Source organism: Scyliorhinus canicula, chromosome 3, assembly GCF_902713615.1.
Source record: "Scyliorhinus canicula chromosome 3, sScyCan1.1, whole genome shotgun sequence".
Taxonomy (NCBI): domain Eukaryota; kingdom Metazoa; phylum Chordata; class Chondrichthyes; order Carcharhiniformes; family Scyliorhinidae; genus Scyliorhinus; species Scyliorhinus canicula.
Genome location: NC_052148.1, coordinates 23392784 through 23418066, shown reverse-complemented (window position 1 = coordinate 23418066; position 25283 = coordinate 23392784). Strand labels below are relative to the sequence as shown.

Here is a 25283-nt window from a genome sequence, read left to right as displayed (position 1 = left end):
GCCCCCCTCTCCGCGACCCCGCTCCAGGAGTGCCCTCTTTACTCTCAGGGTTTTCCCCGCCCATACAAAACCTGTAATCGCCACGTACATTTTTCTTAAAAAGCCTTTGGGACAGAAATCGTAAGGTATTGAAAAAAGAAAAGCAGTCTTGGGAGGACTGTCATCTTCACCATCTGGACCCTTCCCGCTAGCGTCCACGGGAGCATGTCCCATCTGTGGAAGTCCCTTTTCGTTTGGTCTACTGCTTTGCCCAGGTTCAACTTACGGAGCTGCCCCCACTCTTTAACCACTTGAATCCCTAAATATATAAAACTCCCCGCCACCACTTTAAAAGCTAACTCCCTCAGTCTCCTTTGCTGCCTCCGTGCCTGGATCACAAACATCTCATTCTTTGCCATGAATAGAATAGAACAGTACAGCACAGAACAGGCCCTTCGGCCCTCGATGTTGTGCCGAGCAATGATCACCCTACTCAAACCCACGTATCCACCCGTAACCCAACAACCCCCCACCCTTAACCTTACTTTTTTTTTAGGACACTACGGGCAATTGAGCATGGCCAATCCACCTAACCCGCACATCTTTGGACTGTGGGAGGAAACCGGAGCACCCGGAGGAAACCCACGCACACACGGGGAGGACATGAAGACTCCGCACAGACAGTGACCCAGCCGGGAACCGAACCTGGGACCCTGGAGCTGTGAAGCATTTATGCTAACCACCATGCTACCGTGCTGCCTTATTCAGCTTGTAGCCTGAAAATCACCCAAAATCTCCTAATACTGCCATGATTTTGGTCATTCCCCCACCGGGTCTGTAACATAAAGCAGCAAGTCAGCCTGCATAAAGAGAAATACTGTGCTCCCATCCCCCCCCCCCCCTCACTATTCCCTACCACACATTTGATGTTCTAAGGGCCATTGCTAAAGGCTCTATGGGCAGGGAAAACACTAATGGGGAGAGCGGTCATCCCTGCCTTGTCCCTCTCCAAGATTAAAATATTCTGACCGGGTACGGTTGGTTCTCATTTGCCACCGGGGCCTGATATAACAGCCGCACCCAGTCCACAAATCCCTGCCCGAACCCAAACCTGCCTAAAATATCCCATTGGTATATCCACACCCGGTCGAAAGCCTTCTCCATGTCCATGGCTACTACCACCTCAGCCTCACGCCCCTCAGCTGGCATCATTTTAACATTAAGAAGCCGTCTAATATTGGACGGCAGGTGCCTGCCCTTCACAAATCCCATCTGATCTCACCTATTACCTCCGGGACACAATCCACTGTCACCAGACTCCTAAATGACCCTCTTATTGACTGACCTCATTAACACTACACCCTGTATGCTTCATCTGATGCCAATGCTTATGTAGTTACATTGTATATCTTGTGTTGCCCTATTATGTATTTTCATGCATTTTCTTGAATTTTGTTTAATTCCCTTTTCTTCTGAATGATCTGTTGAGCTGTTAGCAGAAAAATACTTTTCACTGTACCTCGGTACACATGACAATAAACAAATCCAATCCAATCCAATCCTCTATTCTGTTGGCCAGTAATTTAGCATCTACATTTAAAAGGGAAATTGGTCTGTACGATCCACAGCTCTCCAGGTCCTTGTCTTGCTTCAGGATGAGAGAGATTGGTGCCTGTGATAGCGTTGGGGGAAGCACTCCCAACTCCTTGGATTAATTGAAAGCCTTGACAAACAGAAGTCCCACTAGCCCCAAAAACTTATAAAATTCCACTGAGAATCATCAGGTCCCGGGGCCTTAGCCGATTGCATTGCCCCCAATTCGTCTATCACTTCACCGAATTCCCCCCCCCCCCCCCCCCCCCCCCCCCCAAGACTTCCATCAGCTCCTCTACCTTCGGGAACTCTAGCATCTCCAGGAATTGGTTCAATCCCTTCTCCCCCACAGGAGGCTTCGACTCATATAAACGACTATAGAATTCACGGAACACGTCATTAGCCGCCCCCCGGGGCCTCACTTTTCCCCCTCACATCCTTAATTTTCCTTACCTTTCTTGCCGCCTCCTGCTTCCTCAGCTGATGTGTCAACATCCTGCTAGCTTTCTCCCCATATTCATACACTAGCCCTTTTACCCTCCTTAGCTGTCCCTCCGTCTTGCCTGTCAAGAAGCCCAAAATCCATTTGAAGTCTCTGACGCTCCTTCAGGAGCTTCTCATTCAGAGACTCCGCATATCTCCTATCCCCATGTAAGATTTCTCCTACTAGCCTGTCCAGCTCCACCCATTCAGCCCTTTCCCTACGAGCCTGAATCGAAACATATTCACCTCGGATGACCGCTTTCAATACCTCCCACACCACCCAGCTGCAGTCTCTCCCGTGTCACTGGTTTTTATATACCCCCGAATGGTCTCCCTCAATTCTTATGCAGTCCTAAAAGTGGATCCAAAATGGTTAGGTGGGGTTATTGGGTTACGGGGATAAGGTAGAGCGTGGGCTTAAGTAGGGTGCTCTTTCAAAGAGCCGGTGCAGACTCAATGGGCTGAATGGCCTCCTTCCGCACTGTAAATTCTATGATTCTATGAAATGCACAGCAATATGGTTGATTCTTCAGTGCCCCTGATATGGCCAAGGAAGCTGCTCTGCTGTACCAAAACCACTTCAATAAAATGACAATAAAACTATAATAAATATAAATACCAATAAATGGATCACTCAGCATTGACCTCGGCACTGGATTTGGACATAACGAAAGGTGCGTCCAGCCCAGTCAACCTCACACAGTACTCCTCAATAATCTGAGCCAAAATAAAGAGCTGCCAAACATTAGTCAAGTAATAGTGTAGCGTTGTCATACTCAGGAGACACTGTTTGAAGCCAATGCTCCACAGGCCTCCAATATCATCCCCGTCACACTGGTAGGACACTCACCAGAATTCAGAGCATAGTGGCAAACGGAGGGTGTGACCTGGAGAGAGAGTCATCAACATGGACTCCAGAGTTGCATAACATCATGTTAAAAATGAGCAATTGAACCTCCCTATCATCTATCAACAGAGGCAAGTGCACATTGCCTCCTCTTAGTTGATCAATCTGTGCTTCTCCACATAGAGCTAAGAACCAAAATATACTTGGCAGTGAGGGACTTGCCCATCACCAAGACTGGCTCGGTAGCACCTCAACCAGCTGACAAAGCACTGAATGGCATAGCTGTTGACTGGGCTTGAGGCCGGTGGCGAGAACCGACACTCGAGAAAACCTTGTTTAACCTCGTCCTCAGCAATCTAACAAGTCGGTGATGCATCTGTCCACGCAGTATTGTTGGAATATTGCCTTGGGAAATTTCATGTTAAATGTGCAATCTGCTGTTGACGAGTGGCCACACACCGTCCTTGTGGAAACAAGTCCTACATTCAAACTGAGGAAACCCTACATTATGTGTGGTCTACCACCATGCTAAATGGGTGAAATTCAGAAAACAATCTCACAGCTCAAACTGAAGAACCAAGAGGCAATGTAGGCCATCATGCTACAACAATCTGTAAAGCTCATTGTATACCAAGTCTCTCACCATACCATTACCATCAAGCCAAGGGACAAAACCTGATACAATACGGTGTAGAAAAGCATACCAGCAGCAACACAAGATGGACTTAAAAATGAGATACCAACCTGGTGAACCAACAACTGCAGTCATAGGGAGGCAGTGACTTAGTTGTATTGTTGCAAGAGTAACAATCCAGAGACCCGGGTTCAAATCCCGCCATGGCAAATACGAAATTTGAATTCAATAAAAAAAAGATGACCATGAAATCATTCTCGATTTTCCGTCTGGTTCATGAATGTTCTTTCAGGGAAGAAATCTGTCTTCCTTATCTGGTCTGGCCGACGTGCGACTTCAGAACCATAGAAATGTGGTTGACTCTTAAATGCCCTCAGGGATGGGCAATAAATGCTGGGCCTGCCAGAGACACCAACATCCCATGAACAAATAAAAAAGTTGTGTGATGCCACAGCCAACTATCAGATCAAAGCTTTTCAATCCTGCCATATCCAGTTCTGAATGCTGGGAGACACTTAAACAAATAACAGGATGATACAGCTTCGTAAACATCCCCACCTCAGCATGGTCGAAGCCCAGCACATAAATGCAAAAGGCAAGGCTGAAGCATTTGAAACAATCTCCAGTCAAAAGTACAGAGTGGATAGTCTGATGGAATTCTGTCTATTTGCCTGAATATAGATAGATAGATAGATAGAACAGTACAGCACAGAACAGGCCCTTCGGCCCTCGATGTTGTGCCGAGCAATGATCACCCTACTCAAATCCACCCTATACCCGTAACCCAACAACTCCCCCCCTTAACCTTACTATTAGGACACTACGGGCAATTTAGCATGGCCAATCCACCTAACCCGCACATCTTTGGACTGTGGGAGGAAACCGGAGCACCCGGAGGAAACCCACGCACACACGGGGAGGACGTGCAGACTCCACACAGACAGTGACCCAGCCGGGAATCGAACCTGGGATCCTGGAGCTGTGAAGCATTGATGCTAACCACCATGCTGCCATGCTGCCCATAAATGAGCGCACCTCCAGTGACACTTGAAAAGCTCAACACCAAACAGGACGGAGAAGCCTGCTTCAGCCAGAGAACTTGTTGAAAGTGGGGTTGAAGGTGATGTCGAACAAGAGGGAGAAAAAAGAATGGCACCATAAACTTTACTCCCTCCACCTCTGGCACAATATGACTGCCATGTGTACAGTCCAAAACGGGTAACTGCAGCAATTCAACAAGGAACCTTCAACAGCATCGCCAAAGCATCCAACTGCCAAGAAAGTAATCAGGTGCATGGAAATAGTAAGATCCACAAGTTTGCCCTCCAAATCACATACCATCCTGTCGATGAAATACATTGCTGTTACTTCATTCCACCCAGGTTAAAAAAATCCTGGAACTCCCTCTCCGACAGCATGTAGTGAATACTACACGGACTGCAGTAGTTCAATGCAACCGCTCATCATCTCCTCAAGTACAGTTAGCGATGGTCAAAAAACCTTAAGCTTGCCAGTGACGCCCACATTCCATGGTTGAATAAGAAGAAAACCCAAAAAGGATTTTATATTCAGACCAGCTGAGAACACACTTTCACCATTAAACAGTATTTCAGTCTGTATAATGGTACATCACATCGAATCCACCATAACCCTAAAATTGCTCCATCAAAAAGCCCCAGTCATGGGTTCATGCCCATGTTTACAACCATACTGCTCAACTTAGGCACCAAACCACCCAAGTGAGGTTGGTGGAAAGAAAAAAATAGAAATCTTACCCCCCTGTTCAACCCCCAAGAATGTTTGCCTTTATCAAAGGTGTTGTCTGGATGCAAGTTATATGAGGAAGGACACAAGTCGTAGAGGATGGGAGAGAGAGATTTAGGAGAATGCTTCCAGGGTTGAGGGACTAAAGATAACCTAGATAGACTGGAGATGTTAATGTTGTTTTTCTTTGAAAATCGAAGGTTAGGGCAATACTTGATAGCAGTATAATCATAGAATGGTTACAGCTCAGGAGGCTATTCAGCCCATCACGTCCATGGTAGCACACAGCAATAGCAACACGGCTAGTCCCACTTGGCCACAGTTCACCACAGTCCCGCAAATTTTCTCTTCAAATACTCTTACAATTCCCATTTCTAAGCTACAATTGAATCGACCTCCAACATACTTTCAGGCAATACATTCCAGATCCTGCGTTAAAAAGCTTTCCATCATGTCGCTTCTCCTTCTTCTGCGGTTAACCTAAAATCAATGTCCTTTGGTTCTTGACCCTTCCACTAATGAGAATAGTTTCTCACTATCTAGGATGCTAGGAGACAAAGAATGCAGAGGAATAATAATACTTAAAAGAACAGTCAAGAGTACAACTTTTGAGTGTCTCACTGTGTGGGTCTGAAACATGAGCCTTAAGAGAAGCAAATATCTGAAGACTAAGAAGTTGAGAATTGTGGTTCTGGAGAAGGATGGAGCAGGGCAGTGGATAAAAGAAAGAGCGACATAACATCCAAGGATGGTAGGGGAAGAAAGATCATTTGTGAATATCAAGAAAAGGCAACAAGGTTGGATTGGCTATATCCAAAGTCATGAAAACTTAGTGAAAGAGGTGACTGAGATTTGAGTGATGTAAACCAGGAAGGAGAGAATCACATGAGCCAACTTGAGGGTGAGAATATGAAGCTCCTGTGAGCACTGAAAGAGGAAAATGCAACGCCTGACAAAATGAGAAGACCTGTTCTTAGATAGATGTGTACTGCTACACACTATCCAGAACTCTCATGAAGCTACACACCTCTGTAACTGTCCTCTCTACTTTCTGTTCATAAGAACAATCCCAACTTTGCCAATTTATCCATATAACGGAAATCTTTCATCCCTGTAATCATTCTCAGAAACCCTTTTGTGCATCTTCACCAATGCCACTGCATCCTTCATAAAATGTAGTTCTTATTTTTACAAATGAGATTAAGTACACAAGGTGGAGGGCATTCATTGGAAGGTTACTTGAGAACAAAGAAAAGACACTTACTGACACAGGAGCAGAATGGAATGAGGAGATTATATACCTGTAATGCTCACTCTGTGAATACATCTATTCTAAGAAAAGATCTGCTCAGGTGTGTTCTTTACCATCAAGAGTGTAACAGCGGTGCCCAGAATTGGGACACAAAATAACAAAGAACAATACAGCACAGGGACAGGCCCTTAGGCCCTCCAAGCCTGTACCGGTCATGATACCAACCTTTGCCAAAACCCTCAGCACTTCCTTGTGCCGTATCCCTCTATACACATCCTACCCATGTATTTGTCAAGGTGCCTTTTGAATGTCGTTAATGTATCTGTTTTCAAAACATCCCAAGGCAAGGCATTCCAAGCACTCATCACACTCTGCGTAAAAAAACTTGTCTCGTACATCTCCTCTAAACCTTGCCCAACGGACCTTAAACCTGGTGACTGACCCCTCCACCCTGGGAAAGAGTGCCTGTCCATCCACGCTATCCATGCCCCTCAATCTTGTGGACCTCGATCAGGTCATCCCTCAACCTCCGTCTTTCTCATGAAAGCAGTCCAAGTCTACTCAGCCTCTCCACATGGCTAACACCCTCCAGACCAGGCAACATCCTGGTCAACCTCCTCTACACCCTCTCCAAAGCCTCCACATCCTTCTGGTCGTGTGGCAAACAGAATTGCGTGCAATATTCCAAGTGCGGCCTCACCAAGGTTCTATACATTTGTAGCATGACTTGCCACTCTTTATATTCGATGCCCCGTCCAATGAAGGCAAGCATTCTGTATGCTTTCTTGACTCCCTTGTCCACTTTTGTTGTCACTTTCAAAGATCTCTGGATATGCACGCCCAGATCTCTGACTTTCTATATTCCGAAGAGTTGTGCTCTTTACGGTATATTACCCCTCTATGTTTGACCTACCAAAATGCATTGCCTCACATTTGCCTGGATTAAACTCCATTTGCCATTTCTCTGCCCAAGTCTCCAACCTATCTATGTCCTGTTGTATTGTCTGACAATCCTGAACACTATCTGCCACTCCACTAACCTTGGTGTCATCCGCAAACTTACTAGTCATACCAGCTACATTCGCCTCCAAATCGTTTATGTATACAACAGACACCCCAGCACAGATCCCTGTGGAACACCACTAGTCACAACCTTCCATTCAGAAAAACACCTTTCTACTACTACCCCTTGTCTTCTGTGACCGAGCCATATCTATATCTATTTTACCACCTCACCTTTGTTCCCATGTGACTTCACCTTTTGTACCAGTCTGTCATGGGGCACCTTGTCAAAGGCTTTACTGAAGTCCATGTAAACAACATCCACCGCCCTTCCCTCAATCATCTTTGTCACCTCCTCAAACAACTCGATCAAGTTAGTGAGGCACAATCTACCCTTCACAAAACCATGCTGTCTATTGCTAATGAGTCCATTTGTTTCCAAATGGATATAAATCCTGTCCCTGAGAATTCTCTCCAATAATTTAACTACTACCGACATGAGGTTCAACGGCCTAGAGTTTCCAGGATTATCCCTGCTACCTTTCTTAAACGGTACATTAGCTATTCTCCAGTCCTCTGGGATCTCACCCGTAGCCAATGAGGATACAAATATGTCAGCCAAGGCCCCAGCAATTTCCTCCCTTGTTTCCCTCAGTATTCTGGAGTAAATCCCATCCGGCCCAGGAGACTTATCTACCTTAATATCTCCTTCTTGATGTTAACATGATCCAGAGTGTCCACACACCCTACCCATGAATCATCTTCCACAAAGTCCTATTCTTTGGTGAACACCGATGCGAAGAACTCATTTAGTACCTCGCCCATTTCCTCTGGCTCAACATATAGATTCCCCCCACTCTCCATAACGTAGTCCAATTCTTTCCCTGTCCATCCTCTTGCTTTTTACATATGAATAAAAAGCTTTGGGATTCACCTTAATCCTAAACTCCCGTTTAGGTCAAACCGGAGCTGTTTATTTACTCTGAACTGATTTTGAAGAGAAAATGGTTCCAATTGCTGAAAAGCCAATAACCAGAAGCACATATTTAAGGTTAAAGAACAGGAAGCGACATGAGGAACAAAATTTGTAGGCAATGGGCAGATAAGATTTTGAATGCACCTGATGAAGCAGCAGATACAGATTCAATAGTAGCCTTCAAAACGAACTGGATGAATATACAAAAGAAAGAAAAATTGTAAAGCTTTGGAGAAACATCTGGGAGTGGGTCTTATTGGACTCTTGAGCACAGACTCCATCTTCCAAATGGTCTCCCTCTGTGCTATTTTATTCTATGATACCAAGTCATTGCAGTCACTGCCACCATAGAACTGTGTCCCAGCATCTTCAGTAGCACTGGGAGAAAGTTTAATCGGGAGAGGTGGAGAAGGAATGGTAAAACAGAAAAAAAATCAGATAAATTTGCTTCCTTTTCTTTAAAAAGCATCCACAAAGAAACTCACCTTGCCAGTCACCATTGCATAGACATGCTTTGGTATCATTCAGGTCACACGTGCCATGAATTGGGTACCCACAATTGTCTCTGCAGTAAGGCACATCACAAGATTCTCCTTTCCAGTAATCACTGCACACACAGTGCACGGTGCTGTTGTCAGTGTCTTCCTGACATTCTCCGTGGCCTGAACAGTTGTTTGGGCAGGAGTTGATGCTGTTCAAAAGGAAAATCAGGAAAAAATTAAATAATTCAATTATACCTGACAAATACATGGCATTCTATGCAGAAGGGTTGACAAGCAGGAGGGAGGCATCGAGGGAGCAGACAGGAGGGAAGGCAAAGCAGGAGAAGCAGAGAACTGGAGGCGGGAAGCAGCAAGGGGCTAGTGAGTTGAGAGTTAATAATTTAAGAGTTGGTAACTTCAAGCATAAAGAAATGGTTAAAATGCGCATCAATACCAATCAAATATTTTGCCGGCAAGACGACGGATAAATTGTGTTATTCCTCAAAGGAATAAGCACATCGCAGATTCTAAAAGACTGCTGAAATTTTTCTTTTCATTTGTGCACAAAAACCACGTGAATACGGTTTAGAGTGAAGACAAACATATCAGTAACTATCAAGGAAATGGGCAACAATTTACCGTGCCAACTCCCGCATTCCTGAGAAAAGGTGTTTGAAGGTGATATCCATGAATTGCTACAACCTTGCAGAATGTCATCACTATTATCACCAACTCCATAAAAGAGAAACATAATATGTAAATTTCAAGTTCTAATGTGCAATTACAACATAAAAGAAAAAGATCCAATGCCTCCACATTTCAAGGGCCATTGCCAAGTCGTCTGACATATGACAAGAAAATAAACCATTTTCGAAGTGCTGCAGCAGATCCCCCATCAGTCAGCTCGGATCCACAACACTAACATCCCAAGATTCAGAGACCAATGGCATTAACAACATTTAAAAATCTGGGCCTATTAATGCATCATCAGATTAAGGAGCCGGTGTCACTAACATACATGTTAAAGCACCTGCCTCTCTTTTTACATTCTGCAGAACAGTACAGCCCAGCAACACATTGTTTGTAAAGTGGTAACAGTGCTAAATATAGATCCTGCAAAGATGCATTGGGAAATAGTGCACAAATTTCTGAGCTGCTTTTTTTGTCATGTGTGGGTTGAAAAGCGATGAACTCTTCAGAGAGCCACATCCCAGAAAGGTGCCCAGAATACTAAATAACTTTCGAGATTGGAAATGTTTCTTTTGTTAATGGCAGTGCAAATGGCTCTGAATGCACATAACACTGTTTAAACACCATTAAAATTCTGTCTTGCTTCCAGTCACATAAACCAGTTTGAACAGAGCAGAAAATCTCATTCAATTATTTTCTCCCCAACAGGTTAAATTGTGTTTCCGCCAGATTAAGTGCGCCAGATTTATGTTTGTTTACTTCAAACATGGAGCTAGTGGACTGAGCAGAAATACCTGGTATGAACTGGGACAAAAGGATCACATTTTGCAGTCACTTGGGAATAAATATTTGCTTTAAAAAAAATACAGGAGCATCTTCAAAATAGTCAAATCTCATTTTAAAAATGCTCAGCAGTATTTGCAAATTAAATTTCTGCAACTCCACAACTTAAAAGTTACAAGTGGTGAACGTAGAATATGAAAAGCAACACATTAAAAATATTAACTGTATCACTGCCCTTATTTTTACCATCAGAATTAAGCAAGTCTCCAAATAAAATGCCATTTCACTAAAATGTTTCAAATTGCCATTGAAAGCAGATTACAGGGAATATAACCTTAACTCTGGTTATGGGTACCTCACAGGTACTGCTAAGCGCAGGGCAACAATACCCACGTTATTCATAGTTTGATGATGTGGAAGAACACAATTTCAGTTTGTCTTTAAAATAGTCAGTCAGCTTGGTTCAGGTGGCAATATTCTCAGACACTCCAGGACTCGAGCACGTTCTATACGTGAACCTTCCAGTGCAGGGCAGAGTGAGATCCAAACCTGGTATTAATGGAAAAGGCCTTTCAGCTGATACACAAAGCTAAACGTTTGTAAGAATATAACTAAAAGCCGTCTGGCCCATCGAGCCTGCTCCACTATTCAATAAGATCATGGCTGATCTTTTTGTAGACTCAGCTCCACTTACCCGCCCGCTCACCGTAACCTTTTATCCCTTTAATGTTCAAAAATCTCTCTTTTCCTTAAAAAAATTTAACGAGGTAGCCTCAACTGCTTCACTGGCAGGGAAATCCAGAGATTCAGAAGTTGAAGAAGTTCTTCCTCAACTCAGTCCTAAATCTGCTCCCCCTTATTTTGAGGCTATGCCCCCTAGTTCTAGTTTGTACCGCCAGTGGGGAAAAAACCTCCCTGCTTCTATCCCATCTATTCCCTTCATAATTTTATATGTCTCTATACGATCCCCCCCTCATCTAAATTCCAATGAGCTTCGTCCCAGTCTACATAGTCTCTCCTCATAAGCCAATCCTCTCAACTCCGTAATCAATCTGGTGAATCTCCTCTGCACACCCCCCAGGGTCACGACATCATTTCTCAAAAAAGAGACCAAGTCTGTACACAGTCCTCCAGTCGTGGCATCACCAGCACGTTACACAGCTATAACATAGCCTCCCTGCTTTTAAACTCCATCCCTCTAATAATGAAGGACAAAATTCCATTTGCCTTCCTAATTAACTTGCTGTACCTGCAAACCAACTTTCTGCGATCATGCACAAGGACTCCCAGGTCCCTCTGCACAGCATTGGCTGCAATTTTTTACCATTTAAATAATAGCCCATTTTGCTGTTATTCTTACCAAAATGGATGACCTCACATTTACTAACATTGTACTCCATCTGCCAGACCTTTGTCCTCTCACTTAAACTATCTATATCCCTCTGCAGACTTAGTGTCCTCTGCATAACTTGGCTCTACCACTCATCTTCGTGTCCTCTGCGAACTTTAACACATTACACTTGGTCCCAACTCCAGATCATCTATGTAAATTGTAAACAATTGCGGACCCAACATTGATCCCTGGGGCACACCACTAGCGACTGATTGTCAAGCAGAAAAATACCATTTATCCCAACTCTTTGATTCCTGTCAACCAATCCTCTATCCATGCTAACACATTACCTGTTTCGCCCCCACAACCCAAAAGATGTGCAGGGTAGGTGGATTGGCCATACTAAATTGCCCCTTAATTTTTAAAAATAAAAAATAAAAAATTGCCTTTCTCCCCTCCATAACTCTTGCCCTCATCTTTGCAATCCTTTCCTCTACATTTCTGGAACTTTTCAGAGGCCTATAGAAAACTCCGAACAGGGTGACCTCTCCTTTCCTGTTTCTAACCTCAGCCCATATTACCTCAATAGACGAGTACTCATCAAGCGTCCTTTCTGCCACCGTAATACTGTCCTTGACTAACAATGCCACCCCACCCCCTTTTTTGCCACCTTCCCCGAGCTTACTGAAATATCTAAACCCCAGAACCTGCAACAACCATTACTGTCCCTGCTCTAGCCATGTCTCCAAAATGGCCACAACATCGAAGTCCCAGGTACCAACCCATGCTTCAAGTTCACCCACCTTATTCCAGATGCTCCTTGCTTTGAAGTAGACACACTTTAAACCACCTTCCTGCCTGCCGGTACACTCCTGCAACCTTGAAACCTTACTCGTGACCTCACTACTCCCAACCTCGTATACTGGAGCTACAATTCAGGTTCCCAACCCCCTGCTGAATTAGTTTAAACCCTCCCGAAGAGCATTAGCAAATTTATTCCCCAGGATATTGGTACCCCTCCGTTCCAGGTGTAAACCATCCCATTTGTAGAGCTCCTACCTACCCCAGAATGAGCCCCAATTATCCAGATATCTGAAACACTCCCTCCTGCACCATCCCTGTAGCCACATGTTCAACTGCTCTCTCCCTATTCCTCATCTCACTAGCACGTGGCACAGGTAACAACCCAGAGATAATAACTCTGTTTGTTCTAACTCTAAGTTTTCACCCTAGTTCCCTGAATTCCTTCCTTACATCCTTATCCCTTTTCCTACCTATGTCGTTGGTGCCTATTTGGACCACAACTTGGGGCTGCTCCCCTTCCCCCTTAAGGATCCCGAAAACAAGATCCGAGACATCACGGACTCTGGCACCTGGGAGCAATACACCAACCGCGAGTCTCTCTCGTTCCCACAGAATCTCCGATGTATACCCCTAACGATGGAGTCGCCAATGTCTAATGCTCTACTCCTCTTCCCCCTTCCCTTCTGAGCAACAGGGACAGACTCTGTGCCAGAGACCTGTACCCTATGGCTTACCCCTGGTAAGTCACCCCCCCCCCCCCCCCCCACCAGTATCCAAAGCAGTATACTTGTTACTAATGGGAAACGACCACAGGGGATCCCTCCTAGCCCCTCTCACCGTCACCTTCAGAGTAACTACATCCATGAAGCTTCTATCTATGACCACCTCTGCCTTCCGAATGATCTGAAATTCATCCAACTCCAGCTCCAGTTCCCTAACGCGGTTTCTGAGGAGCTTGAGATGGGTGCACTTCCCACAGGTGAAATCAGCAGGGACACTGATGGAATCTCTCACCTCAAACATTCTGCAGGAGGAACATTGCACTGCCTTCCCCTCTAGATAAAACAAGAAAAAGAAAGGAAGAGACCAACTTATATACAGGTACCACACACCTTCCCAGAAATCCCCTCACCCGACTTCTGGTTTCCTGCAGCTCTGAAACAAAAAAAACAACTCCGAGAAAAAAAGTTAGTTTAAAAAAAAACAACGGCCGCTTCCCCTGTAAGTTTTCAAAGCGGGAAACTTACCTTCCCAACAGACCCCTGCTCCCACCGAAAAACTGAAGGCCGCTTCTCCTGTCAACAAATATTTATTTGCAAGATTCCTTGTACTGCACTTTTTGGGCATTTCTCTAGTGTGGCAACATTATCCCATCGAACTAGTGAAGCTTTAGCTGAAAAGAAAACCAAAACACTGGGCGGAAATGGATACCCTGGCGCAGTCACATCATGTGGTGTGACTACTCACTGTATGACAATACTGGAAATCCTCAATTACGCTTTCTTATTCTAGGACTACAGTAATAATTTTTCTTTGTGTCACAGGTAGGCTTACATTAACACTGTAGTGAATCCCCCAGTCGCCACATTCCGGCACCTGTTCGGGTACACGGAGGGAGAATTCAGAATGTTCAATTCACCTAACAGCACTTCTTTCGGGACTTGTGGGAGGAAACCGGAACACCCGGAGGAAACCCACGCAGACACGGGGAGAACGCGCAGACTCCGCAGACAGTAACCCAAGCCAGGAATCGAACCAGGAACCCTGGCACTGTGAAGCAACAGTGCTAACCACGGTGCTACCATGCTGCCCGAGTGCTAAACCAGTCACAAGGCCAGACCTCTTGGTAATGCAAACTGGAGAATAGCACTCCATCTTTCGATTGGGCACTTTACAGCTGTCCAGAATCAACACGAGTTCAACAACTTCAGACTGTAACCTGTAACCTCATTTTGTTGCCCTTTATTTGCATGTTGCGTTTTTTCTATTTTCTCCTCTTATTTTTGCTTTGAGACAGCACACTAGCTCCAGGCACATCTTTCATTTTTTTATTCTTTATCTCACCCCTTCACCATTCTCTTAATCTTACTGTCATTCAATCTCTCCTGTCTTCCACAATATTACAGACTTTCCTTTTGTCCTATCCGACCCACCCACACCTTGCTCAAAGTCTGTTACTGTATATCCCTAACGTGTTCCCACTTCTAATGTGGTCATCAAGCTGAAACCTTAACTCTGTTCCCTCTCCACAAGTGCTGCCCGACCTGCTGAGCAGATCCAATATTTTCTGGTTTTATTTCAGTCACCCTTGGCATCCAGGTCAGTCTTTGCCTCTGATCAAAACGACTAAAGATGCACTTTATCTGGTCGTGTCATATTGCTGTTTGTGGGAGCTTTCGGTGTACATGGGGTCATGTTCCCTACATTATAACCAACTATGCTTCAGCAGTACTGCACTGGTTGCAAACATTTCCGGGACATCCTAAAGAGTATGAGATGTGCTATATATGCATATTTCTTTTAGAAATATAATTTGTGCCAGTGAACTGGACTGAATGAGAAATAACACTAAACAATCTGTTGAAGTGCTGAAATGTTGACGTAAATTCAGCTTCCCCTCATTGCACAGAGCAAATTTAGGAATAAAACGGGATGTACACAGCTAGGTGTAGTTCTTCCAAGTCTCTGTACATTTCTCCTGCATCACTGGGGGCACAGGCAGCAAGTAAACAGTTTATAATGGGGTCAAGTGATCTTAATCTGCAGTAACCTATATTTAGTTTTGAACAAACCACATGCTGTCATGACTAATCCACATTTGTTTAGATTTACTTTGCCAGTTTGAACAAGCACTTGTTAACACATTTTACCTGGATCAAAAGCTCATAAATCAAATCCAACAGACAAAACTTGAGCCAATTCTTTATTTTGAAAAAATCATTCATATTGGCTGCTTATTTTTCACCAAATGGTAAAGCAATTCAACTTTTATGTTCACCAAAATGCACGTCTTTAAAGTGCAGCATTAATGCAAATTCAAAAACAGATTTTACTCCGGTGAAACACAGCAAATACAGAAAACCTCAACAGGAGAATAAAAGCTCAATCTTCTGCACACAATATTTTCACCACACTGATTCCACCTCCAGACTATTTGGAGCTCACATTGTCGAGCATCTGTTTCTGGTCCCATTTATAGAAGGGATGACAATATTTATCTCTCAGCATTCACTATCCAATTGAAAAGGTGATGGAACTAAAATATCTCCAAGACGAAGATGGTTCACATCCACAGCGGAGGCGGCAAAGAAGCTGCAAAGTTGCCAACTTTAACTTTTAGAAATACAAATAGAAAATCCTGGAAATCACCAGGTGGTCAGGGAACACATGCACAGAGAGAACCAGAATGTTCTTTGTTTTAATGTATTTTATCCCATACATATTCAAGAGGACCAAAACATAAATAAATCGGAGAACATTCTGCACATTGCACGGTTTACACTTAGTACACGTTTTTCCACTGTTTCACCCTCTTCCCCCCCCCACCCCAGTCAAACAATCCCTCAAACATGGTCATGAACAGTCCCCACCATGTCTCACTGATCCCCTAAATTCAAACTTAATCTCCACCGGAGGAAGACGTATCCCTAGCCAGGCCGCCACCCCAGCTGGTGCCGTCAACCGCCATTCCAGCAAAATCCTTCAACGGACAGTTAGGGTGACAAAGGCCACAACATTGGCCTTCCTTCCCATCATCAGTTTCAGCATTTCCAATACCCCCAAAAGACGCCACCATAGGGTCCGGCGCAGCCTCTACCCGAACAATCTTTGCAAGTGTCCCGAACATCCCCTCCCAGTGTCTCTCCAACTTATCACAGCCCCAGAACATATGCACATGGTTCACTGGTTCTCCAACCCACCCCCACCCCCAGCGGCCACCTCCCCCATCTCACCTCCGTTCACCAGAATTACCTGCCAGCGTGGCAGCTCCTGCTATCTGCCCCTCCACCTTCCCTCCTTGGTCTGTGCAAATGGCTCCCCGTGGACCTCCTCCCCTCTCTCTTTCCCCCCCCCCCCCCCCCCCCCAGACAAAGACATCCAAAGCCACAGGTCTCCTTCGCCACAAAATAAAAATCACCACAGGTGGCCGGGGAGAGGAGGGGGGCGGGGCTGCTTCCCTTCAAACCATCACAACAACAAAATCACCCCAAGATCCACCCCCACCCACCCTCCAACTCCTCCATCCCCCATCAATGTTCAGTTGTCCCCCAGTTTATGGTCCCTAATAAAGTCAATGGCCTCCTCTGGGGTTTCGAAATAGTACTCCTGGCCTTCAAAGGTCACCCACAGTTTCGCCAGCTACAGCGCGCAAACTTCATCTCCCTTCGGTAAAGTGCTTCTTTGGCTCTGTTGAACCCGGCAGGGCTTTTCAACAGCTGCACTGCAAAGCCCTGATAAATTCAAACCCCGTTCCCCTCACTTTCGCAATTCCGCTTCTCCCTGGCCCACAGCAGGATCTTCCCCTTCTCCAGAAACGTACGGAGCCTCACACCTGCGGCGGCTTCCCCTCTCTTGGCTTCAGCCTTAGAGACGGGTGTGTTCTATCCACCTCTGGGGTCTTGCCAGAACCCCCTCTGCCACCAGCCCCACCAGCATCCTTGAGACACATCTCCTAGCACTTGTGCCTTCCACACCCTCAGGCAGGCCAACGATAAGCCGGTTCTGCCTTCTAGATCTATTCTCCTACTCCTCCACTTCCTTAAACACTTGCAAAGGTCCGCCCTGGAGCCCCACCTTCGCCTCCAATGCCACCACCTAATCACTGCGAACGGACATCACAATCTCCATCTCCCCGATCTGCAACCCTTGTGCCTCCAAGCACTTTTCGACTCTCTCCATCGAGCCTTTCAAGAGTGGTACCCGCTCCTTCGATGGATCTTCCTGCATCTCTTTTCGAAGCTCCTCTCAGTTGATGAACGCCATCAGCTGCTCCATCTGGGGTTTTCTAGCATGCGACAACCCTTCGCTCTCCGCCATCTTTCCAATTGTTGCTGCATCACAGATCCCTTCCAGTTCCTTTGCCAGGTCTTTAACCTTCTGCCATGTCTGATCAACAGCAAACATGCCACTCAGTGGGGAACTTCTCCTCCACACCTTCAACTACACTTTCCTGTCAAAATTCCCTCTGGTACCAGCAGCGTGGCACGGGCGGGGTGGGGGGAGCCCCACGATGGCCTGGCCCACGATCGGGGCCCACCGATCTGCGGGCAGGCCTGTGCCATGGGGGCACTCTTTCTTCCGCCCCCGCCATAGCCTTCACCACCCCCTCCCCTGCACATACGGCGGTAATACATCAGCAGCCGTTGACACTCTGGCGCATGCGCGGACTTGCGCCGGCCGGCGAAAGCCTTTCGGCCCGGCTGGCGGGGCGCCAACGGCCATTCATGCTGGCCGGTGGAGCGATAACCACTCCAACGTGGGCCTAACCCCTAAAGGTGCGGAGAATTCCGCACCTTTGGGGAGGCCCGACGCCAGAGTGGTTCACGCCACTCCGTCCTGCCGAGACCCCCTGCCCCGCCGGGTAGGGGAGAATCCCGGCCCTGGATCCTGCACATGGAATTCGTGAATCACTTCACACCCTTCGCCATGACCTTCCACGTCTGAGAATATATGTCTTTTTCGTTTTCGCAATAGTAGTATGTTGACACTTACCGGTGTCAACCTTGGTCAATAACAAGTAGTTATCAACTTGCTTAGGGATAGTTAATTTGAATCTTGACAACACTGCCTGTTTAACGCAATCTAGGTCTTCCGTGGGTTTGACAAGGTGAAACGTGTTCATCGCTTTGCATCACGTCATGCATATAGTTGTCATTTTCTGGTTTGTCAGTCACCTCAAGTATGTGTTTCTGATGAGACACCAAATATTCATTTTGATTGCTTGAAGGTACTCGCTGTGTATAGTTTGGATCAGTGCACAGCTCTCAGAAGTTGCATCAGCCTTTGGCTGTAGCATACTGTATATGCAGTCCAGGTTCCTTGGTGCATTTCGAAGGCCATACATTCCACATGTCTTACTCGGTTTGCAAGTTCTAGTGAGTGTGTCAACAATTGGGGTTGCATTTAAGACCTGCGAGGAGACATCCATCCTAGAGTAGCTTGTCGACGCTATGCGTTTTGGGGTTGTCTTTGCAGATCTTTCTGGAATGCTTCCATGGGAGTGGCTGCAAACGCCAATGCAACAATTCCGTCGACTATCCTCAAGTTTGGAAAATCATAACACAAATCCTTTTCTTTCCATCTGCTGACAAGTGATCTAAAGATTTTGTCTGTAGGCTATTATCAAAATGACATGAACTTCAGTTGATGAATATGGCAGTTTAACCTGTGAACTGATCTACCAATATAGTTCATATCTTGTGGAGATCCTTTCGCTCTTCTTCTGTTAATCCCACATGTTCAGCCTCTATAGACCTTCATTTCCAACCGCTCGGAGAATTTTGATGTGTTTTTTGTCTGGTTCAAACGCACCCGAATCAAGAAATCATAGCTCTGTTTAAACGTTTTGAGTTTTCATAGTTGGTCCGCTGCATCCCAATTCAAATTGGGGAATTTGGTGGACATTCTGACAACATCCCTTTGACTGTCCTCCTTCTGTCGTACCTGTGATGAGTGTCGCTGGAGCTGCTTTTGGGCGCTTTTCCGAAGCTCCAACAAGGACAAATTGTGGCAGGAATGCACCATAGAGCAATGGCATCTTTGCTTGTTATTCAATTTATTGTTCAGTAACTGCCAGAGCCGCCTATATAATCACAAACTTCTCTGGCCCGAATTTTATGATGGCATTTTCTTTTTCTTTGACTCTCCTTCGATCGCTACAAATCTGGCTCACACCTTGGTAATTCGTCTTCCCTGACTGAGTTCACCCAACATGCACTCAAATCTCACCCCAGGGATCCCATTTGCTTACCTGCTCTTTATTGAGCACCAGCTTGGTGCTGTGTCACCAAAGCTTTTATTCAGTCACCATACTGGGCATTGAACTCTCTCCAACGCTGCAATGGTGTTGTGGTTCCGACCAAAACGTTGAACTTCTTCTCATGTCTTGTAGCATGATCGAAGACTGCTCGCCGTGTTGTCTTATTAGAGTAACATATTACCATAGATTGACAGTGTTCAAGACACAAGGCACCAATTGTTCATAAGGGATTGGGCAAACATGTTAAGAGTTCATTTACTAAGGCTAGACACATAAGAACAGTTATGCACAAGCATAAATCTTGCAGGAATCAGAGCTGCGTCTGTTCACCCTGCCCAAAGTAAAAATTAAACTAATAGGTCACATGGCATATTTCTCTTCCAGTAATATGCTGATATCCTTGAACGGCATTGCCCATGTTTGGATCAAAGCTGAAATTAGGTCAAAAGCATAGTGGCCCTGGAAAAATCCAAACTGATCATCATTTGAACATTATCCCCAAGTTAAGCTTGATTACACTGATAATAAGACCTTCAATGACTTTGCTGATGATTGAGGGCAGACTGATGAAGCAATAATTGCCTGGATTGTATTTGCACTGCTTTTTGTCAACAGAACATACCTGGGCAATTTCCATATTGTTCACTAGATGCCAGTGTTATGTCTAAACGCACAACTGAGCTTAACTTGACTTCTATATCCTCTCCATCAGAGACAAACTCCTTGCAATTCCATAGAATCCCATCTTTTGCCACTGAGGTGCAATATTTGTTCTTCTTTCCTCACAGCAAGAGGCAATTATGGCATCTTGATCATGGGATGGTTCCATCTTCCACTATCCAAATCATATCAAATCAGATAGATGGCTTCTTCCCCGCTGTTCTTCCCCGAAACGACCCTCTTATGGACTGACCTGATTAATACTACACGCCTGTATGCTTCACCCGATGCCGGTGTCTATGTATTTACATTGTGGACCTGGTGTTGCCGTATTATGTATTTTCTTTTCATGTACTAAATGATCTGTTTGAGCTGCTCGCAGAAAAATACTTTTCACTGTACCTCGGTACACGGTGACAATAAAGAAATCCAATCCAATCCAAATATTCTCATGAAGTCATTGAGTAAAGCATGATCACCATTGGTTATAGTATGTTGACATATCATGAGGGAAACGCTCAGTTATCGGTTTCTGCTTATTAGGAGTCAACAGTTTTACTTGGCAGACATTGAAATTGGCCAAAGCATGTTCAATCTGAGCCCTAAATGATGGGTATTTTTGTTGCATACATGCCTGAGATTAAAGCACAAATGTTACAGGGCTGCCAGGATTTGACCATCTTAGAAACTGACTGCATCACAACATGTCTTATTGGTGCTCTTCAAATTTTAACATCTGCCCTTCTTGTACTGTTTCTTCTACAACGGTAAATATTCTGCAAATTGTATAAAACGTGTCCATCTGCAAGGAATTTAAAAGCACTGGCTACTTATTTTATAAATTTAGAGTGCCCAATTAATTTTTTCCAATTAAGGGGCAATTTAGTGTGGCTAATCCACCTAACCTGCACATCTTTCAGTTGTGGGGGCGAAATCCACGCACACACGGGGAGAATGTGCAAACTCCACACGGACGGTGACCCAGAGCCGGGATCGAACCTGAGACCTCGGTGCCGTGAGGCAGCAATGCTAACCACTGCACCACCGTGCTGACCCGAGCGCTGGCTACTTTTAAAAAATATGAATAAAAAAATAATAGAAACAGAAGTAATTATCAAATTGTAGAGTAACAAGTCATCCTGCAAATTAGCACCCGCAATGAACTAAGAGGATCCCAACTCCAAGATTAAAGTACAGGATATCAAAAAAAGATGGTGCTATGTTCGAGTTGGGAGTTTTTTAGCTACCTTAGTAGCCCTCAAAGTGGATAGTATGAATTCATTCTTTCATGTTGCAATTCAGCAATCAACAGCAAGTTTAGGATGATATCGCAATTCAAGTCTTTACTGAAGCCATTGTGTTTCTTTATTTCTCAAAATTCTTTTTGTGAATTTGATTTAACTGTGAATTCAGTCTGTATTTCTATATTGCTTGATACTTACTTGTATGTTATGTTAAATCCAGTCAGGTTATAGGCAGCATCGCTGAAAAAATGCAGCAAAGCATAGCCAGATCTTGAAACAACTTCCGGTACCGTCTCATTCCCGTTCTTCTCAGGTACAATTAAACCACTGAGGAAGAGAAAAAGAGAACCAAAACACAAAATCAGTCTTGAAAACTATAAAGCACTCAATCTGAATCAGTCATGGGAGTGCGCGTTTCATAAAATGTATAGACGCTGGGGCATTTTGGTATCTGAGTAAATCCGTGTCTCTAAAACGTGCCCAGGTATCCAGGCTAAAACCAAATTGAGACGACATTTCGCTAATCATCCCTTTTGGCAAAAAGCATTACCTCACTTCTCTGTACGAAATTCCATCTGCCCATTCCGTTAGCCTATGTCCTGTTCCTGTCAATTTGTACCTTCCTCAGTCAACTAAGTGGCAAACCGTCAGCAAATTTTGAAATGTTATCCTCAGCATCTACCCTAACAAGCCCCTTCAGAATGTTGTAGATTTCAATGCAATCGCCTAATATTTTTATAAATGCTGAAGATGAGCCCAATTATACTCAGCCTATCAAGAGTACAACCCGCTCATCCAAGGGATCAATTTAGTGAACCTGCTATCATATCCCAAAGACATGGAAGACATCTTAAACTCCATAATTAAACCTTACATTTTTTGCTTATTTAAAAAGCGGATTTTGATGAACCAAAAGATGGCTGCTCCAGTTCACATGATTCACAAGTTGGCTACAATTTCTGGAAATTTACAACAGCAGTGGCATGACAAAAGCTTCACCCTCATGCTTGTGGTATCTCACACCTCACATTGTGAGGACATATAACAATCTATGAAATCCTGCTTCAGTTAGCCAAATGAAGTTTTTCCATGAAGGAACTCTCACTGGGCTCTGACAAACCCCAGGCACATTTAGTTATTCACATTTTCATTTAGTTATTCGTAGTTGTGAAAACTCCTCCTTTCTATCCCATTGCATGATTGTGTGCATGACCATTCCCCGAGTCTGAATGTGTGAATAAATCTCACTTCCGATTTAACCCGAAAGACAGTTAATTGCGAATCAAAATTAAAACTCCTCTGCATATGGACAAACAGTGTAAAAATAAAAGTAGTTCAGTTTTGCCTCTCTCCCCTATCCACAACATTGCTGCATTGCCTCCAATGCGAGTATATCCTTTCTGTAATGTGGAGACTAAAACTGCACACCGTATTCCAGATGTGGTCTCACTGAAACCCAATACAATTGTAACTATCACCTCGCAATAAAGGCCAGCATGCTGTTTGCCGCCTTAATTGCTTGCTGTGCTTACACGTTCCTTCTACAATTTTCTTTGAACATCAATACAAGTTTCGCAGCTTGAAATAAATATTTGGCTTTTCTATTCTTCTGAGCAAAGCAAATATTCTACTCCATCCACCATCATATTGCCCACTCAATTAATCTGTCTTTATCTCTTTGCAGCCTCTGTGTCCTCCCCACAGCTTACCTTCCTACCTGGCTTGGTGGCACTTGCAAACTTTGATATGTTAGTCCCAAGTTCTTCATCTAAGTCATTGGTATAGATTGTAAATGGCTGATGTCTCAACACTAATTCACGTAGCACTCCACTACTCATTGCCTGCAACTTGCAAAAGTCCCGTTTGTGCCCACTCTTCTTTCTGTTAACCAAATCCTGTATCCATGCTAAAATACTATCCACAACTCCATGAGCCCTTATCTTGTCTATTAACCTGTTGGGTGGCATCTTATTGCAGCCTTTTACAAATCCAGATATATGAGATCTACTGGTTCCCCTTTATCTACCCTAGTATCTAGTTATAGCCCCAAAACACTAATAAATTTGTCAAACAGGATTTCCCATTAGCAAAAACATGTTGACTTGCTTTTCTCATGCCATACCTTTCTAAGTGCAAAGTTAAGACTTACTTAATACAACATTCCTCCTTTTTTCCAACTGATGTTAGGTTAATTGGCTGTTTTCTCTCTCCGTCCTTTCTTGGAAAGCGGCATAATATTTACCAACTTCTAATCTAGTGGGACCATTCCAGAATCTAAACAATTTTGGATAAACAGGTACCAAAAGCAGCTGTTCATGCCCTGAACCTGCAGGAACACCACTGTCCACCATTCTATAGTCTGAAAAGCAACAGTTTAGCATAACTTTCTCTTTTGTCTACAAACTAATTTTTTGATACAACCTGGCAGACTCACCGTTTATTGCGGACAGTCTCTTTTTCATCCATTTGAAATCAGCCTTCACTAAACCTACAACTTTAATGGATGGTTCATGTTTCTTCCTTTCAAATACTACATTGAATTAAATCGTGTTATGCTACTCAATAAATGTTGGGCGGCACAGTAACACAGTGGTTAGCACTGTTGCTTCACAGCGCCAGGGTCCCAGGTTCAATTCCCGACTTGGGTCACTGTCCGTGCGGAGTGTGCACATTCTCCGTGTCTGCGTGGGTTTCCACCGGGTGCTCTGGTTTCATCCCACAAGTCCCAAAAGACGCACTGTTAGGTGAATTGGACATTAAATTCTCCCTGAGTGTACCCGAACAGACGCCAGAATGTGGCGACTAGTGGGTTTTCATATCAACTTCATTGCAGTGTTAATGTAAGCCTACTTGTGACAATAATAAAGATTATGCTCATTCACTGTTACGCTATTAACTGAATCATTACTCAATTAGGTCATTGCGCAATCTAATACTCTGCTTCCTTGTTGGTGCTAGGATATATTGTTCCAGGAAACTATCACAAAGTTAACTTGTTAGTACAGCAAGCAATTAGGAAGGCAAATAGTCTGCTAATTTTTATAGCAGATGTGTTGAAAATAGAAGGAAGTCTTACTAAAATTACACTTAATTGTGTTGCGAGATCCAAACTTAACTCATCATCAGGGTACTGGGAATTGCAACTCATGGCACGCCATGGCAGTTTCCATGCATGCAGACAACAGGCTGCACAAGTGCAGCACAGCATTTTGGAGTACTCAGTACACCTACATGAAGAGAAATAACAAAGAAAGGGTGCGAAAACAAATCCGGGACATAGCGGCAGAACCAAAGAGTTCCAGGCATGGGACAGGCGACGGTCTCAAATAAGAAAGATAACAGAAAAACAGGCCAAGCAAAAAGAGCTGCGGTTTTTAGACCTTAAACGGAGGGAGCTGAGGAAAAACCGGACAATCTAAGAGGGCTCAAGAGATGCCCTGGCGGTCAAATGAGGCAGAATGCTGGTGACTCTGTAGTGTGGGCCATTGGGTAAAGATACCCCCTTGGAGTTCTGGTATTCTGGCCAGAGCAGCCAATGAGCTTAGGTTGTGCTTGCGAGTTAGAGAAGTGCAGATTGGGGAATCCAGGGGGCTGGAGATTGAAAGTCGACAATGTGGGCCGTCTCTGATGCCATCCAAGTTGGAGTGGCTTTTGGAGAGAATTTCAACACAAGAACTTCGAAGACTAGGTCCCTTATGAAATTGACAAGATTGATTAACCCACAGGTGTTACAGACATCAGGGTGGTTTGAGAGATCCATGGAATCTGTCCAGTTGCA

The 25283-nt window shown here is 44.5% G+C and overlaps 1 protein-coding gene across 1 annotated transcript in view; it reads right to left on the bottom strand.

Annotated features, from left to right (window-relative positions):
- Positions 1 to 25283, bottom strand: part of atrn (attractin) — a 382044-nt gene that overhangs the window by 288851 nt on the left and 67910 nt on the right. Inside the window, exons 5-6 of the mRNA XM_038792945.1 lie at positions 21704 to 21832; positions 9016 to 9221 (exon numbers count right to left, since the gene is read on the bottom strand). Of these exons, the coding sequence (XP_038648873.1) occupies positions 9016 to 9221; positions 21704 to 21832 (335 nt within the window). The remainder of the gene's footprint in view (positions 1 to 9015; positions 9222 to 21703; positions 21833 to 25283) is intronic.